Source organism: Theropithecus gelada, chromosome 5 (assembly GCF_003255815.1).
Source record: "Theropithecus gelada isolate Dixy chromosome 5, Tgel_1.0, whole genome shotgun sequence".
Taxonomy (NCBI): domain Eukaryota; kingdom Metazoa; phylum Chordata; class Mammalia; order Primates; family Cercopithecidae; genus Theropithecus; species Theropithecus gelada.
Genome location: NC_037672.1, coordinates 55489864 through 55509934, shown reverse-complemented (window position 1 = coordinate 55509934; position 20071 = coordinate 55489864). Strand labels below are relative to the sequence as shown.

Sequence of the window (20071 nt, the reverse complement as noted above, 5' to 3'; positions counted from 1 at the left end):
CTATTGATTATTGACTTTGGTGACTATGAAGCAGCAAGTATTTGATTTAAAAGGACATTCTACCTGTGTGTGCTGATATTGTTATAAATTAATAAGTTTTTAAAGTCATTCCAACTAGGCAGAGCAACTGCATCTATTTTTAATATTGTTTTGTTAAGCAAAAGGATTTGTAGGTTAAAATGCCCATGAATTGAGTTTTATAAAACTGTGATTTCTCGTATTTCAGAAGAGCTAAACGGTGTGTGTGTCTGTGCGTCTGTGTGTGTGTGTGTGTTTTCCTGAAAGAAACTGAAAACCATAATTTAGCTCAGAACCAATTTTTCTACTAAAGGAGATGAATCTGTAAAATATAGTACAATGTTGCAAGTAATAAAAGTCACTTAAAAATAATGGTACCCAGCTGTTACTCTGCCACATGAAAATGTTAATTGCAGGTATCATCCATGGTGGTAGTATTACAGTGTTATATGCTGCACTCATGCACCTCAAGAATTTTCACTACTGTATGTGGTGTTAGTAGTACCACACCAACTATTAAACTTCTGTTCTATTGATTTTCACTTCTGTAGTTGAAATTATTTGGAGCAGTATTTCTCCAGATCCATATACCAAACCATATGCAATATTTAAATTGGCTATATAGATCACAGTTTTCATACTAAGGAATATTTTTAAATTGGCAACTCACCACAGCTTGTATGGGTTCTCATCTATAGGAAACGGGTCTAATTCAACAGCTTCTTGTATGAGTTGCCATAGTGAAGATCTGAGATGGGCCTGCCGTTGGTGTTTCTCACACTAGCCTGAAAACAAAGTCGAAAAACAGACGAGTTTGATTTTAAGATTTAAATGGGAATTTCACCTGTATTTAGAAAACCAAAAAGCTGACATCAAAGACAACTGGTTACTGTGTGGGTGAGTGCAGGCAGAGGAAAGAAAACATCTCAAGATAGTTATCTCCATTCATAATTTATTGCAAACACAAGAACTTTGATGTTATAATACCAGAACAACTATTTTAATATCCGAGCATAAACTAAATTAGTAATTCTTATTTCAATTGATATAATTGGTCTTGTGATATGAATTTGGTTTTCTAATACAAGGCACCCCACTCATCATCAACTGGGACAGCTCCACTGTTACATATATTTACTTATTCTGCTTTTCATAAAAGATTTCATTGGAACAATGGTTACATAGGTACCAATAAAGGAGGAAAATTTTGAAAACCTCTGAAGTATGCAAAAGAAAGTAAACCTAAGCTGGAGCTAGTCTGAAGAGACCTGTATTTATGTTCTTCTAGTTACAAACCTACTTTTTCACCATTATAGCCTGTTACTTCCCAACATTATATTAAAGAAGATTCTTCAGAATATGTGACATTCTTCCCAATGTCAAACCATACGTTTTTATTTCTAGTTTGGAAAATATGGTGATCATACCCAAAATAGGCCTCTTCTTTACCCCAACTAAGAGTCTCTTTCCTGCCCAGGTGCTTACAATTACTCCTAGGACTACCACCCTCTCACTATCCCACGACCTCACCCTGACACCCCAGTGTAGCCCCATTGTCACCTACCACCACTTCAGAGGAGGTGAATTCCTTTCTCCTGTGAATTTCTATTGCACTCATTATCAAAACACTAATATGATCCCTTGATTTTACACCATCTTTATTGTTATTTAGCCTCATCTTCCCAAATGGCAGAAACTGTGTTACAGTTTCCCAATTTTTTTCTACCATAGCACTTAGCAGAGAACTCAGTACATGAGAGAGATTCATTCAATGAATATTTGGTGTGTCCCTATTGTGTGCCAAATAGACAAGGTCAGTCCCTGATGGGGATTAAACCTTAGTAGAGAACACAGGTAATACAAGAATAGGCAATTACTATCTTATATAAGTGCTGTGATGGAGCTTCCACCTACAAACACCGAATAAACATTGCCAAATAAACAGACCTAACCTAAGAGCTTCACTTCACTATCAGTGCTTTCAGATCCTATTTCCAATGTATAAGAAGAGGACAATTGCTTTAAGCAATCCATTTTCAGAAAGTACACAGGGTACCCAGGCAGGTTAACACAGACAAACAGGAGTCAGTTTTATTTCTATGAAGACAAGTCACTAAGATGAATTTCTAGAACTTTAAAGTCACTGCTGTTTTTGTTTTTGTTTTTCTTTACACACACACACACACACACACACACACACAAACACAAGGTAGTGAAAATCCTGTTTATTACTGTGTAGGTCACTGCAACTGCCCGATTGCCCTATAGGGAAGCTTTGCCTTAAACCTGCACACCACGCAGGGTTTTAGAGCAGCTGTGGTTAGGGATGCTTCTCAGGAGACTGTATTCATTTCTTTTTCCACTGAAAACTTTAATTTCCATTCCTACGAGCATTATTTCCATAAGCCTCAAGGGTTTTACATCTCATAGTCACCAGAGATAAGAACTGTAAGGAAAGCCACAGTGGCTTGTTATGGATCCAAAACATCAAATAAACTAGAAAATCATTTACTAGAAGTAATATATGTGTGAGGTCTACTTTTTAAACCTAAAATGTTTCTATTTAGTGATTTTCAATATTACCTGATATCTCCTCTTAAGAGTTTCTACCAAGATTCACAATAAGAAATAAACCCTATTAAATACAGAAAACAAAAGGTACATAAAACACAGGTTTTGTGTTTTTCCCTTCTCTGCCTTGACTGGCTCATGAGGATAAAATGTACTCAAACTGAAAAACCTTGAGTCAAAACCTTACAACTTCGCTATGCAAACACGTACGGGTAGGTGAATTTGTGAAAAGATGGGCTCGAATTCTAAGTTACATTTTTTAAACAATCAATATGCAGCATGATCTTTTTATCTGAATCAGCAGTACAGTGTCTCATCTCAGACTTATGTAATGCAATAAATACATCCAATATGCCAAAGAAGCAAATGTACTCTGTTCTTCTTTACCAGTAAGCGTCTCCCCAACTAGTCTACAGGCCCAACTTTTCTCACAAGTCCTTGGTCCTCAGAAGAAGGTGTAATAATAGATGCATGTGTGGTAGGAGGAAGGCACTCAGCAGTCCTGCAGCAAATAGAGCATTGTACTCCATTCTTGTCACTACTGGACACTTCCGTGCCTCTTTCTGCATGATTGTTGCAATGTCCAACCAAAAGCTTAAAAGAGACTGTAAGAGGAAATAGAAAGGGCAATGAAAAAAGAATTTAAGACAACAATGTGTTTGCTTCTCATTCTAATTGAAGGCAGTCTCTCTTGCTCCGAGTCCTTTATTCTGATAAGAAACCAAGCAATCACTCGATGTGAACACAACAATTCCACTGAAAGTCCTTTGGCTACAAATGTGACCTGAGGCCAGAACTAGAGCATGAAGAGAGAACATCTATCCCCATATTTCACAAACAAGTAAACATCCAATTTGTCTTTAGCTTTTAGTATCAGTATAAAAAGAATTTATAACTAGGCTTACATCCAAAGAAACAGATTCATTTACATGAAACCACAATAAAACCTTAAAAATATATTTATGCCTTTAAGCATGTGAGGTTTTTTTAGATTACTTAGGTTGGGCAAATTTGTTTTGCTTATGATATTCCTGTAGGATATACTAAGAAGGAAAATCTTATTAATTTTCCTATAAATTTAAAATATTTACATTTTATAGCATTGACAAATTCTCAGATCATTCTAACCTTAAAATATATAGGCCATGCACTATGAGACCATTAAATACTAATAGCTGCAGACATACCAGACAGTGACAGCAAAAACACACTCAGCCCCTCTGGGATCTGTTCATAAACATCCCCTTTCAGCATGGCAAACACACTCCTCTCAACAGCAGATGCTGTTCTGGGGCGAGCAGGAAGGAAGCTGGAGGCAGCTGATTTTCCCACTCTACATGTAATTTCTTACTGCCTCATTATCCAGAATCTTTTTACTGAAACTATGAGGATTTTTTAAGAACAGGAGCCCCTCAAATTAAAGACACTTTGCAACAGCAGAGGAATGACATGCATATGAGGAAACATGAAGACTCTCTGATATTTAAGGTCACACCACCTTTGTCATCTGATTTTCTAGTCCCATTGTAGGGGAGAGAAAACCCAGCTTGCTCTACATAATAAAATAAGCTAATCCAATACTTTATGTCTATTTTAAGAGTGTGATCAAGGTAGAGAGGGGCATACATACCAGAGGCAGCCAAACTGCTACATCCAAAGCATCCAACCCCTAAAATCTAATGGTTCTGAAGTGGAGTCAGAAGCTTGTGATATATTTATGTATTTATTTGTTATATATTCATAACATATATGCTCACCTAAAGTAGAAAATTCACAGAAGCTTCTCTGAGAGAAATGTTCCTGACTGCAACCATTTTAAATATGTTGATAAGCATTCTGTGAGATCTTCCAGGGTCTGACAACTAACAGATTAGGGATAGAAGGAGATATCGGATGTTGTACTGGCAATGCCTGGTGCATTTACACTCATTTTCCTTCCACCTGAACTGTGGCCTGTCCCATATGACTTAGCCTGCTTCCTTGCAGTTTGTTCATAAAAGTTATCATCAACATGGCCAGAAGCAGGCAGGGCTGCTGTACAGACACTGTCAGGCTCTGCACCAAAGGCAGCCCATGTAAACAACCGTGTGATGGCTTCAGAGCCTACTGCTGTGGGATAAGCCATTCTTTTTCCGTGGCTAAATTGCAGTACCCTGGGAAGTTATCTGTTTAAGGGAGTAAAAGCAGAGACTAGGTCTCTAGATTTAAATGTGGGGGGAGGGTGAGAAAAATACATGGATAGATAGTTTTCTTGTAATATCTATAGCCTGATTTACTTATAGATTTTCCAGTAAATTACATTTATTTTGTTGAAGACACAAACACGTAGATCCTAATAAATATACTGCCATACTTATTTCTGATTTTTTTTTCAAAAGAGCTCTGACATTTGTAGGGGACACAGTATCCCAGCACAGAATACCTGGGAACCTTGCCATGAAAAAAGAAAGCTGCCTGCTGTGACTAGGAGATCACTTTCTTAAAGGGACCCATTACCTATTTGACTGCAGTGCCAATGTTTCCTCTTATCTCTAACCTGACCCCTGTTCTGTGTTCCTCTCCCCAGCTCAGATTTAGCCTGGAGTTGCTCTGCAAGAGTAACGCCAATAGTTTTACACCTAATATATATATAAATACTGTTCCTTAGTAAAATACATCTTAAAATATTTAAGTTATACTTCTCACAAAAGTAGACATAAATACATACTAAAAGACATTATTTTTAATGTTTTATGGAACCCATCACATTTTTCAGATATGGGACTAAGGTCAGCACTTCTAACAAGCACAGCTGTTTGGTGTTTTTTTTTTCTTTTTCTCTCTCTCTCTCCATGTGCGTGTGTGTGCGTGCGTGTGTGTGTGTGTGTGCGCGCTTCTCTCTCTCTCTCCCTTCCCTTCTGTAGCCCTGCATTGGTCTAAAAACCCCTGGTCACAATAAGAATGCTCCCTCCCTCCCTCTGCTACCCCTCACTCCAAACAGAAAGGTTTCAACACGCCCAAGTCTGGGAAGAGATGTTCTGCACAGAGGGAAAAGCTGGTGGCTTCTTGCCTCAAAGCTAGTTCACTTGATTAACCTGCTTTCCACCCATCTCTCTCGTCTCTTCCATACTCCCTCTCCCGCCCCACCAAGAGCAATCAACAGACATCACCCCACCCTCCAAAAACAGGTTAGAACCCAGAACGAGCAAAGAGCCACCTACCATTCCGTGCCTGAGAACTACGATCCTGATCCGGCAGTGTTTGCCCCAGAAATCCTCCCTACTTGTTTTTCATTAACCACATTCCAGACTGTAATATGGAAGAGATTCTTTGGAGATAGGGAGATTGTTTAAAATTAACGACGGACAGGTGATTTCCAAGAAAACCCAATCTTAAACTCACTCAAGCCCCTAGGAATTGAGGGGTGAGGACAAAAAAGGAAATTTGTAAAAATGAAAAAAGAAAAGAAAAAGGTAAGCATATAGCAAGCACCACCCACCCCCATAAAAATAAAAAGTGAAGGGGAGGTTAAAGAAAAAAGAAGAAGAGTGGCTTGCTGAATCACCCTCTTTCACTGCCTGGAAACCATTGTGCAGCGTGATGCTGCCTGTACCATTGTGGAACCTACCAGAGGAGACGGACAGAGGGCTTGGGGAATGGGGTTGCTATGGCAACTGAAAGGAGCACACATGACGTCAAAGCCCAGAGAAGTCTAGGGAGGGGGATGAGGGGGAAACAGAAAGAGGAAAAGTCTATGTGCAGCTACAGCTACTGTGTTTTCCGGTTAAATGAGGACCAGGCAAATGTAAAGGAATAAGGTTCGTCGGCAGCCAACATCAGCAACTACGACATCAAGGCAGCCAGCCTGCACAACCTGAAGAAAAGATCCGTTGGATGCAGCTCTGGCCCTTTGCACAGCAGCACCGAGGAACAAATACCAGCAGGGCAAAACACCACTGGAAATGCAGTTAACCTCTGCTTTTCAACTATCTCCTGCAATATGTCTAAACGTCAACCAAGTAAGAGATGGTAATAAACACAGAGGAGAAGGAGGTATTTGAGTGTCGCCTGAACCCCGAGGTCATCTGCACGGCACTATTCCTCTTCTCTGTTTCCTTGTTTTTGTAAAATTCCTGAATAAATATCCACTAAACCAAACTCAATAGACTAATACTTAGGTTGCAATCTGAGTGTACAAAGAAAATACTGATTAATTTGAGTTAACACATCAAATTAATACTGATTAATTTCAGTTCTTTTTTTTTTTAATTGCAGATAATTTCCTAGAGAACTGATGCAAATTGTACTGTTACTATTTAGGGTAAATATCGCAATTTTATTTAAGTAATTTGCTCTGCCTTTAACTGTTATAGGGTATTTTTAAAGTCTCCAAACAGTTTTACTATCCACAAATAATAGTTTCCTGGAATGACAACAGTTAACTACTTGCACTATAAAAAAAATTAGGTTTACCAAATTTGTTTTACCTTTTTTATGTAAGAAAAATTTTCAATACAAATTTTGCTTTAACCAACTCCAGCCTTTGGACTTGTCAAATTATGTAATCTAATTCAATTCCTTTTTTGCTTACACTCCTTGAAGGTGGGTTTCTGGTTATTGCTACCAAGCAGTACTGAGTTGTACATGATTCCACATTATGTTTTAGATCTAGCATCCTTATATGAATATGAACCTTCTTCCATATGTTACCAGAAAGATATAACATGCAACAGATGCAAACTCAGCAGTCATTGTAGACACTGAAACACATCATAAAGCTGTAAGAAACGCATAAGGTTTTGCTGTCTTTGTTGTTGCTGCTGCTGTTTTATTTGGGAAGAAAATTTAGAAAAAGAAAGGCTTGAGTGAGTTGTATGTCATTGTAGTTCATTGGATAAGAGTTTGGATGTCCCTTTACTCTAATTTCAGTTTCAAGACGAATCAATCAAGACTACCTTCTAGTCTTCTCAAAGGGCCTACCTGCAAGATAACTATCTCATGCAAAAATACGAATTGATAGCCAAACAATTTATAACACAAAATAACTGGCATTCTGGCTTTTGAGGTATTGTATACTAAGTTTGCTTATCAAAAGTCAATTCCCCAATCCCACAGAAATTAAATCAGTATGTCGAAGAGATGTCTGCACTCCCATTTTTATTGCAGCACTATTCTAATAGTCATGGAAACAACTTAAGTGTTTCAACAGATAAATGGATATATATTATGTATATATATATATATCTCTCTCTCACACACACACACACACACACAGGAATACTATTCAGCCCTATAAAAACAGGAAATTCTGTCATTTGCAACAACATAGATGAACCTAGAGGACATTATGCTAAGTGAAATAAGCCAGGCACAGCGAGACGAATACCATATAATCTCACTTATATGTGAAATTTTAAAAAGGACAAACTTGTAAAAATAGAAAGTAGAATGGTGGTTACCAGTGGCTGGAGGACAGAAAGGTGGACGGGGAAAAGGGGGACATTGGTTAATAGGTATAAAGTTTCAGTTAAGAGAGGAGAACTAAGCTCTGGTGTTCTATTGCACAGCACAGTGACTATAGTTAATAATAATGTTGCCTATTTCGAAATAGCTAAAAGAGAGGATTTCAAATGTTCTCACTACAAGGAAATGATAAATATTTGAGGTGACAGATAATGAGCCTGATTTGATCATACTACAACATATACATGTATCAAAACATCACATTGTAACCCATAAATATATACAATTATTCTAAATTACAAATAAAATAAAACAATTTTTTAAAAGTCAATGCCCAGTAATGTAACATCAATGAGGAAAAAATGAACTCCATCTCTTATCTTACATTGTAAACACAAATATTTATTCAAGATGAATTGTACACCTCAACATAAAAGCTAAAATATATGACACTATTAAAATATAGCTTTTTTAAAAGATGGCTTTCTTACCTTGCAGTAGGCAAAAATTTCTTAGGATACACAAAGCTCTTACCATAATAGAAAGAAAAAAAAAAGAGAGACTTCATCAAAATTAAAAGCTTCCACTTATCCTAAGTCACCATTAAGAAAATGAATAGACAAGCCACAGTCTAGATGATACATATATCTGAATACTCTCGATAGCTGAAAATATTCTGATACACACAATTCCTAGATTATAGAAAACATCTCCTACAATTCAACAATAAACACGAACAAACAACTTTGTTTAACGGGCAAAAGACTTGGACAGGCATTTGAGAAAGGAAAATTTACAAATGGCCAATAAACATATGAAAAAGTATTATATATCATTAGTCAGCAGAAATATACAAATTAAATCCAAAATGAGATACCATTTCATGCCCACAAAAATGACTAAAATTAAAAAGACTAACATCATCAAATATTGACAAGGATATGGAAAACCAGAACTCTCCTACATATATTGGTAGGATTACAAAATATTAAAATCACCTTGGGAAATTTTGGTAATTTTTATAATTATAAACCTACACCTAACATATGACTCAACACTTCTAAAGATTCATCCAAGACAATGGAAATCTACGTCCTCCAAAAAAAAAGTTGGACATAAATGTTTATGCCAAGCTTTGCTTGTAATAAGCAAAAGCAGGAACAACTCCAAATGTATCAACAACAGAGCAGATAATTACGATATACAGTCAGCCCTCCATGTTCATGGGTTCCACATCTGTAGATTCAAAAACTGAAGATCAAAAATATTAGGGGAAAAAGAATAAAAAGAACTACAGAGATAAATAAACACAAATAGAAGTACACTATAACAACTGCTTATATTACACTTACTTTGTACTAGGTATTATAAATAATTTAGAGATGAGTTAAAATAATAGGAGGATGGAACACCATGCCATTTTATATAAGGGATTTGAACATCCACTGCTTTTGGTATGGAGGGGTTGTTCCTGGAACCAGTCCCCCTGAGAGTACTCAGGGACAACTGTATTTGCCTAATAGAATATTACTCAGCAATTAAAAAGAATGGCAACCAGGAACAGGTTAGTATCAATCATTTTCATCCATTAGGTGTTAGTTTCTTTTTTTAAGCTTTTTGAAAATTTATTTATGTTTATTAATGTTATTTTTATTGACAATAATTGTATATATTTATGGAGTATGTTGTGATATTTTGATATATGTATACAATGTGGAGTAATTAAATCAAATGAATTAACATAACTGTCACCTCACATCATTTTTGTGGTGAGACATTTGAAATTTACTCTCTTGGTTATTCTAAGATATACAGTACATTATTATTGACTATAGTCACTCTGCTGTACAACAGATCTCAAAATTTATTTCTGCCATCTCACTAAAATTTTAGTTAACTAAAATTTTGGTTAGCTAAAACTCTTTTTTTTTTTTTTTTTGAGACACGGTCTCGCTCTGTTGCCCAGGCTAGAGTACAGTGGTGCAAACACAGCTCACTGCACCTTTGACCTCCCGGCCTCAAGGGGTCCTCCTGCCTCAGCCTCCTGAGTAGCTGCGACTACCGGTGCCTGCCACTCCACCTGGCTAATTTTTTATTTTTAGTAGAGATGAGGTCTAAGTCTGTTGCTCAGGCTGATCTTGAATTCCTGAACTCATGTGATCCTCTCGCCTTGGCCTCCCAAAGTGCTAGGATTACAGAGAGGTGTGAGCCACCTCACCAGGCTTGAAATTCTTTTTTTATTTTTTTTTATTGGTTGTTGTTGTTGTTGTTGTTGTTTTAGGCTTTTTTTTTTTTTTTTTTTGAGACAGGATCTCACTCTATCACCCAGGCTGGAGTGCAGTGGTGCAATCTCGGTTCACTGCAGCCTCAACCTCCCAGGCTCAAGAGATTCTCCCACCTTAGCCTCCTGAGTAGCTGGGACCATAGGTGCTTATCACCATGCCCAGCTAATTTTTTTGTATTTTTGGTACAGATGGGGGTTTCACCATGTTGCCCAGGGTAGTCTCGAACTCCTGAGCTCAAGTGATCCACCCACCTTGACCTCCCAAAGTGCTGAGATTACAGGCACGAGCCACTGCTCCAGGTTCATTGAAACGCTTTTGAAGTATTTTCCAAAGATGTTGATTCTTGGCATTAGTTACAAAGAGTGATAGATTCCAACCTTGCACATATATTTTGGTGTGGATCTTACTAAACAGCGTTTTAATTCTCAACATACTCATTTCAATTATATTTATGTTATTCAAATAATCTTTTAAGTCTATTCTATACATTTCAGGAAAATTACTTTTCTAAAATTTGATTATGCAATACAAGTTAGTTTTTTTAAAAAAAATCAGTAGCTGAATAGTTCCTATTCCGAGTTGGATAAAACCAAAACTCTTGGTCAGGTGCAGTGGCTCACACCTGTAATCTCAGCACTTTGGGAGGCTAAGACAGGTGGATCGCTGGAAGTCAGAATTTCCAGACCAGCTGGCCAACATGCTGAAACCCTGTCTCTACTAAAAATACAAACATTAGTCCAGTGTGATGGCACATGCTTGTAATCCCAGCTACTTGGGAGGCTGAGGTGGAAGGATTGCTTGAACCTGGGAGGCAGAGGTTGCCATGAGCCAAGATCACACCACTGCACTCCACCCTGGGCAACAGAGCAAGACCCTGTCTCAGAAAACAAACAAACAAACAAACAAAAAAACACTGTTTAAGGCCCTCAATCCTCAATCAGACAATTCTACTATATTTCTCTCTTGCCATTTCTCAATCCAACACAATATGTTTGAGAGCCCTCCCCACCAAATAAATGTTTTCAATGAAAACAGAAAGAAAAAAGAACAGATACATATTGGGATTATTCTGTTTGTCAGGCACTGTGTTTATACGTATTCATACTCACCATATAAACTCCCATAAAAATATCCACTTACTTTCATTTGGCACTTACCATACTGTATTTTGCATTACTCCAACTTCGTGAATATGTAACATCTCACCTTGGCCGGGCTCACTGGCTCAGGCTTGTAATCCCAGCACTTTGGGAGGCCGAGGCGGGTGGATCACTTGAGGTAAGGAGTTCAAGACCAGCCTGGCCAACATGGTGAAGCCTTGTCTCTACTAAAAATGCAAAAATTAGCTGGGTGTGGTGGCACTTGCCTGTAGTCCCAGCTACCTGGGAGGGTGAGACAGGAGAATCGCTTGAACTGGGGAGGTGGAGGTTGCAGTGAACCAAGACTGCACCATTGCACTCCAGCCTGGGCAACAGAGTGAGACTCTGTCTCAAAAAAAAAAACAAAAAAAAACAAAAAAAACAAAACACCTTGTACTTGACTGTGACTTAATCCTCTTTATTTCTCATTGACTGTCCTGAAAGTTCCTTTTCCATGTATAGCATATCATCTTATACGTGGTAGGTGATCAGTAAACATTTATGGTTAATTATAATTATCTGCAGTTTACAACTCTTTTTTACAGTTATCAAAACTTTTTATTTAAAATATTATTATTATGTTGTGATATACACAATATTAAAGCAGGTAACCTCTGTTACAATATTACATATTTCAACTTTGTATTTAGGTCTAAAAACACTTTAAACTGCTTCAAACTCTTTTTCAAAGTGCTTTCAAATAAAACCATATGTAATACAGAAGTCTGACTTGTATCTTGAATCTTACCAATTCTTTTTTTTTATTTTTTTATTTTATTTTTTTATTTTTTTATTTTTTTATTATTATACTTTAAGTTCTAGGGTACATGTGCATAACGAATCTTATCAATTCTATCAATCATAAGAGTTTTTGAAGGAGGAGTCTTAAATAAATAAGTCAATGTAAGTTCTTATTTTCAAAAGCATGCAATTGTATTTAGTATATTTTATATGCAAATCTATTTATTTAACAGCATGTGGGTAGTCTGAGGTAGGACTAAAGATGTCTAGGAATATCTCTTGCTCTCCAATCAAGGAGATCTTTCTTACCTTATTAATACAAACTTTAGAATATTACATTTTCAGAATAAACTACTGAAACATGCAACAATATAGATGAATCTCAAAACATGCTGAATGAGAAATAAGACAGAAAAGAGTATATACTATATATATCTGTCTACATGAAGTTTCAGAACAGACGAAACTATTCTATGGAGATAGGAATCAGAGCTGTGATTGCCAGTGACAGGAGGAGGAAAACAGTCAAGGACTATGTTGACAGCAAGAGGGAAATTCCTATAGTGATGAGAAGGTCCTACATCTTGATAGAGATGTGAGTTATATGGGTATACGCATTCATCAAAACTCCTCAAAGTGTAACTCTTAAGATATGTGCATTTCACTCTATGTAAATTAAACTGCCATTAAAAATTTTTAAGTAAATTTCCTTTTGGGAAAAAGGATGAGCCAATAAATTAGGGTTCCTAAACCTGAATATCTAGTCCCATACCCTGAATCTTGATTTTTCAGACCCAAGCAGCCCCAGCAATAGGAAAGGCCAGACTCAGAGTCACCAGGATGTTAAGAGACCTAACCCTCAGAGGTGAGGCAGACAATTGATGGAGGTTTACACAGCAATCAACAGATGAGAATTCAGACTCTTAAAAAACAGGTTTTCAGAAAAGCGTGGCAGTAAGCAGATTCCTGGGTTCAGCTGCAGGGACTAATTCAGTGCTGGGACTCAGATGCAGAAGGAAATGAAGGTGCTGAAGAATACTTTCTGAATCCAATTCTCAAGTGGATTAAGGGGGTAGCAGTGAAACCAACTAATGCCCTAAGGTCTCTTGTCAAAAGTGGTCCCGGAGTAGGGCGACCAACTTGTCTCTATTTGCCAGGTACTTCTCAGGTTCTAGCAGGCGCTTCTCATGTTCTAACACTTAAAGTCCTACATCATAGGAAATCTCTAAATCCCAGGCAAACTGGGGAAGCTGGCCACCCTTTCCCATAATCTAGAATAGACTTGAACTCTCAGATGGAAGTTGAGAGATAGCAACTGTGAAAGAATGAGCTGCAAAAGAAAGAAGTCATGAGTTTCTTAAAAGAGTGATGTCATTAAAGAAGTGTCACCTAGCTATACTTTCAACAATTGATTATTATGCCATGAATTAGGGTGGTAGCAAGGGGATGCAAAGGGTTTGATAAAAAGCAAGGAAAATTATGGAACCTAAATCAATAGAACATGCTGACGGATGGAATATGAGGGGATGGTGGAGGGTCCACGTTTACTCTTTGAGTACCATGTTCCTATCATTTCACAGAATGCCTTCTCTCAGAGAGTCAGTCATGTATCTTTCATGATACTATTAGAATATAAGATTTCCCCAAGTATATTCTACTTGGGGAACACTGGCTCTTTGCAAAAACTATTCTACAGTTTAAAAGTTTCAGAAATGCTGCATACAATAGCTGCCCCTTGGAAAGCTATGTTTTATTACATGTACTACAGTCTATGGAAACCTACCCTCAAAGGCCAAGGAAGCTGAGAGGCCAAAGAAAAAGGCTAACAAATCCAGTTTCTCAGAAAGAAACATTTAATCCCCGTACCCTCACGTGAGAAAGTATTCTTATATAGTAATTTTTTCTTGTTGTTGTTGTTGCTGTTTTGTTTTGTTTTTGTTTTTGTTTTGGTGAAACATGTGCAGCTAGTCCTGTCTCAGACTCTCTTGCAAAACTTGTGACCACTGGGGAAGTTAGATAAACGTTTTTATGAGGGATTTTTCTATGCTATAGGCATTGTTTCTTGACCTTGCTTCAGGAAGACAGTATCCAGTAGCCAAACATCAGTCATCATTGGCTACTATCCAGTAGCCAAACCAAGTCATCTTGGTTTTGCTTTAAGATGGCATTACTGTTGCCAAGTGACAGGGTGTTTTCTATATTACATTAATAAATTAAAGGTGCTGAGAAGCCCTAAGGAAAAGAAAACTATTTAAATTTCTCAAAATTACTTCTCAAATGCAGTTTTTAATTAATATATTTTATCATGCTATTGGGATGGGAAACACAGAGCCCATAACTTACCATAATCATAATGAGTAGCACTGATGCGAATTTAAAACACTAACACTTCCTAATAAGAGTAAATCTTCTGACCTTTAAACTTCACGTAAGAGAAGGGATCTACCTTCCACTTACTTTTCTTTTTAACTTATAGACTTTATTTGTAGGGCAGCTTCAGGTTTACAGAAAAATTGATCGGAAAAGTATAGAGAATTCCCATATACCCTGCTCCCTCCCCACAGTTTCCCCTATTATTAATATCTTGCATTCATGTGGTACATTTGTTACAATTGATGAACCAATAACGATACATTATTAACTAAAATCCATAGTTTACATTAGGGTTCGTTCTTCGTGTTGTACAGTTCTATGGGTTTTGACAAATGTATACATCATGTTGCAATCACTTTTAATTTTTTTCTTGCTCAGGAGTCAATTTTACATTCAGAAAACAATTGTGTTCACATCAAACAAAAGTAGATAAATTGGTCTCCTGAAAGTTTTTCCTAGTGGACAGAGCACTACTGTTAGAATTCAATGGTACTTTGAACCAACTGTTATTAAGCTTATAAAAGTACTGGTTTGCTTTTGCTTTTGTTTTGGACTGGCAACCTCCCACAACCAGCAAAATTATGTCCCTTTGTGGTTAAACATACTTTGATTCCAAATACAAAATATCTGCAGCAATAAAAACAGTTCCACACAACTTTTCAGTATCCTAATAGCATTTTTTTTAAAAGTCTGAATGCACTTCACAAATGATAATGGGGGGAGGGAAGGTTTATTGTAAAATAATATCAAAGAAGATTAAGCCTCCTCCTCAGGTAGCAGCAGCTTAAAAAATCTAATTAGTGTATGTGTCTTTTGAACAACAATGCTAATAGAAAACGCCCTTTTCTTAGATCCCAGCAGAAGCTGGTGTGTGAGATAAAGAAAGTTATTCTTGCCAGACATCCTCGGGTTTATTCACACTTCAATCCATACACATCTGTAGCAATTCCAATTTCCCTTATCCCAGAAGCATGAAAAAAGCATGAAGATACCATGGATTACATTTGAGTTTCGTCTGAAAATTCAACTTCCCACTCTGCAGCAATTCCTTCAACCTTTAATGGGGCTATTCTCACCTCTCACTGTAATTTGTCAGCATGGTGCCCAGAAGGCGGTCACTGAGGTAGGCTAAGAAGCAAAATATGAGCCAAAAATTGTGTAATTAAATTAAAGTTTAGTAATTTTTTTATAAACAGTTCTGCCATCACTACTTGCTAAAAATTTCTAATATTAAAGAGCTTATTTTTAAACATTTATATGAGAAGACTTTTTCAATCACCTAACTAGTTGGTGAATTCTGGGTCTGTCTAATCAAACAATAGTATAAGTAATAGTAATACATGATGATCATATACAAACACTTAAAAGAGTAATAATCAGAATTAATACGAATTTGGTGTATTTAGTCTTACATTTTTAAGCCAAATACTTACCAGCAAAAATTTGTATGTGCAGCTTATGTCTGGTCTAAAAATCTGCTGGATTTTCAAATCATTAACAAAAAATATTTTCTTAGACTATCCTAAACATGCTAATTCACCTATATTGCAATGTTACATTCAACAAGGAAACAGGAAGATAAAAATCTGATCTTGAAAATTGTGCAAATTTATGAAAATAGAGCAATAATACTAGTAATTAAATTCAACATATGCCTTATATGAGTGCAAGATAATTTAAAATTTTTTGAGATAATGCATAAATACTTTCAAAGCTTACTGGAAATATGCATAGGCCAGTCTGTGTGACCTGAGCAGATCACATGACCTCTTCATGTACCAATTTAGGCATTGACATAATAGGGATAATAATATTCACTTCACAGACTTTTTATGAGAAACAAATTAGATAATGTATGTGACAGTGCCTAGCACAACCCTTAGCACATGATAGTCACTCAATAGATATTGAACATTCTGATTGCAGTGAGAGATGTAACCCACACTTAGATTAAAATTTCCTGGCAAAGTTGTAAGCTATGAACATTGTCCAATGGCCCAGAGGCATTCATTTTCTGTTGTTTGATAATGTTCTTAAAGTGCATATTCAAAAGGAGATGCAGTTCATCATATGCTACTTGGCAGCGCTGAAGCAGCACTATAGAACTAATAATAAACTTGAAGAAATTTGAGCCTACCTGCCAGTCTACACCTGAGATACTATTCAGGACATCAGTGATTCTTACTGGAAATTTCCCAAATAAAATTCAGGTATTTGGTCAGCAAATATTCAGAGATACAGTCTTTCACAAGAAATATATAACAAAAATTTTTTTAAATAATTAAGCAAAAACAGTGTCACTGTTAGAGCTGTGTGACATTCTTTTCATTTAATTAAAATTAATCCAACCAGCAAATCACTGAGTAGCATATCAGTATAAAACTCTATGCTAGAGATTAGAAAAAGAAATCTGAGAAATGGTCCCCATCAAAAAGGAATTTGTGATCTTATTGTTAGACTGGACCACTTGAAAGAAAAAAAAATCTATAAATGAATCCCTACATGCCGAACAAAAAAAAAATGAAGTCTCCATTTTGAAAAGGAAAAACTTCAACACAGTCATGCAAGTAGAAAATACGGATCTCAAATCCTGTATTTACCTTGGGAAGCAGCATAGTCAAATAAAAATGGAAACTTTACTCTCAGTTCCACTGTGACCATGACTACCCAGAGATGTTGGGCAGATAGTGGCTCTCTCGATATGTTTCTTCGTCTACAATGTATCAGGTCTAAATAACATGATAATTATGGTTCTGTAACAAAATGGAAACGAGAGTCTTCAGATGACTCAACGAATAGAATTTAGACAGAGATTTCATAAGAATAGACTTAACAATGACGGAAAACATATCTTGTTTGGATGAGAGTAGAGAGAACACTTTCCTAGTTAAAACAAGTAGGAAAGCAGTGGAATATCTTTAACTAGATTGACTTCTATGCAAAATTCACAAACCAAACATTTACATTGCAAATGAAAACGTAAGGCAATGAAAATAGGATTCACTGCTAAAGTTAGTTCTGGCTTTTTGAGTCATTTAGTAAATATTACGTTATGATAAGTCATAGCCACTATCATTTTTATCATTATTATCACAAAGGTCATCATTAATATCATCTTTTTTTAGCTATTATCTATTGAAAACATCCTCTGTGCCATCACTAGCTGATGATTTACAGACATTTGCTCTAGTCACACAGCATTTCTTCATCATTATCTCTAACATCTATCAACCATCCACAGTGTGCCTGGGCCCACGTTACAATAAAATCCTCACTACTATATCATAAGGTAGGTAGAGTTATTGTCCTTATTTTATATACCAGAAAACTGAGACTTAGAGAGAGTTTAAGTCATTTGTTCAGGATCACAAATGACTGCCATGAGTCAGTATTGACATCTGTGCATATCTAACTGAAATTTCTACTTTCAGAGAGGTTAAGAAAACAAACGCGAGTGAACTCAGTGATAAGGTGGCAAGATGGCTGAATAGGAACAGCTCCGGTCTGCAGCTCCCAGTGAGATCAATACAGAAGGCGGCTGATTTCTGCATTTCCAACTGAGGTACATGGCTCATCTCACTGGGATTGGTTACACAGTGGGTGCAGCCCACGAAGGGCAAACGGAAGCAGGGTGGGGCATCGTCTCACTCGGGAAGCACAAAGGGCTGGAGAACTCTTTCTGAGAGCCAAGAGAAGCCATAAGAGACCATGCCATGAGGAGTGATGCATTCCAGCACAGATACTACCCATTTCCCAGTCTTCGCAACCCACAGACCAGGAGATTCCCTCGGGTGCCTATGCCACAAGGGCCCTGGGTTTCAAGCACAAAGCTGGGAGGCCATTTGGACAGACACCAAGCTAGCTGCAGGAGTTTTTCTTTCATACCCCAGTGGTGCCTGGAATGACAGTGAGACAGAACCATTCACTCTCCTGGAAAGGGGGCTGAAGCCAGGGACCCAAGTGGTCTAGCTCAGGGGATCCCACCCGCATGGAGCCCAGAAAGCTAAGATCCACTGGCTTGAAATTCTCGCTGCCAGCACAGCAGTCTGAAGTAGACCTGGGATGCTAGAGTTTGATGAAGGGAGGGGTGTCCACCATTACTGAGGCTTGAGTAGGCAGTTTTTCCCTCACAGTGTAAACAAAGCCACCAGGAAGTTCGAACTGGGTGAAGTTCGAACAGCTCACCAAAGCCAGACAGCCTCTCTAGATTCCTCCTCTCTGGGCAGGGCATCTCTGAAAGAAATGCAGCAGCCACAGTCAGGGGCTTGTAGGTAAAACTCCCAACTCCCTGGGACAGAGCACCTGGGGGAACGGGCAGCTGTGGGCACAGCTTCAGCAGACATAAACGTTCCTGCCTGCAGGTTCTGAAGAGAGCAGCAGATCTCCCAGCACAGCACTTCAGCTCTGCTAAGAAGCAGACTGCCTCCTCAAGTGGATCCCTGAACCCCATGCCTCCTGACTGGGAAACACCTCCCAGCAGGGTTGACAATGACCTCATACAGGAGAGCTCTGGATGGCACCTGGCAGGTTCCACTCTGGGAGGAAGTTTTCCAGAGGAAGGAACACAGGTAGCAACCTTTGCGGTTCAACAGGTAGCAACCTTTGAGGTTCAAAAGCCTCCACTGGTGATACCCAGGCAAACAGGGCCTGGAGTGGACCTCCAGCAAACTCCAGCAGACCTGCAGCAGAGGGGCCTGGCTGTTAGAAGGAAAACTAACAAACAGAAAGGAATAGCATCAACATCAACAAAAAGGATGTCCAGACACAGAAACTCCATCTGAAAGTCACCAACATCAAAGACCAAAGGGAGATAAATCCACAAAGATGAGGAAAAACCAGCACGAAAAGGCTGAAAATTCCAAAAACCAGAATGCCTCTTCTCCTCCAAAGGATCATAACTCCTCACCAGCAAGGGAACAAAACGGGACGGAGAATGAGTTTGACGAATTGACAGAAGTAGGCTTCAGAAGGTGGGTAATAACAAACTCCTCCTAGATAAGGGAGCTTGTTCTAACCCAAGGCAAGGAAGTTAAGAACCTTGAAAAAACATTAAGCGAATTCCTAACTACAATAACCAGTTTAGAGAAAAATATAAATGACCTGATGGAGCTGAAAAACACAGTACAAGAACTTCCTGAAGCATACACAAGTATCAATAGCTGAATCAATCAAGCGGAAGACAGGATATCAGAGATTGAACAACAACTTAATAAAATAAAGTGTGAAGACAAGATTATAGAAAAAAGAATGAAAAGGAATGAATAGAGCCTCCAAGAAATACGGGACTATGTGAAAACACCAAACATACGTTTGATTGGTGTACCTGAAACTGACGGGGAGAACGGAACCAAGTTGGAAAACACTCTTCAGGATATTACCCAGGAGAATTTCCCCAGCAAGACAGGCCAGCATTCAAATTCAGGAAATACAGACAACACCACAAAGATACTCCTCAAGAAGAGCAACCCCAAGATACATAATCGTCAGATTCAGCATGGTTGA

At 37.7% G+C, this 20071-nt stretch overlaps 1 protein-coding gene across 5 annotated transcripts in view; it reads right to left on the bottom strand.

The window, feature by feature from the left end:
• Positions 1–17329, bottom strand: part of MAPK10 (mitogen-activated protein kinase 10) — a 353150-nt gene extending 335821 nt beyond the window's left edge. For 2 of the 5 annotated variants that reach the window (XM_025385430.1, XM_025385429.1), the window contains exons 1-2: positions 5790–6351; positions 689–803 (exon numbers count right to left, since the gene is read on the bottom strand). Coding sequence is in view for 1 of the 5 variants with exons in the window: in XM_025385428.1 (XP_025241213.1) it covers positions 5790–5792 (3 nt within the window). In the remaining 4 variants the exon portion in view is untranslated. Of the gene's footprint in view, positions 1–688; positions 804–4219; positions 5010–5789; positions 6352–17169 lie in introns of those variants that run through there. The other 3 variants (XM_025385432.1, XM_025385431.1, XM_025385428.1) reach the window with 3 other exon arrangements.
• Between the last annotated feature and the right edge of the window lie 2742 nt (positions 17330–20071).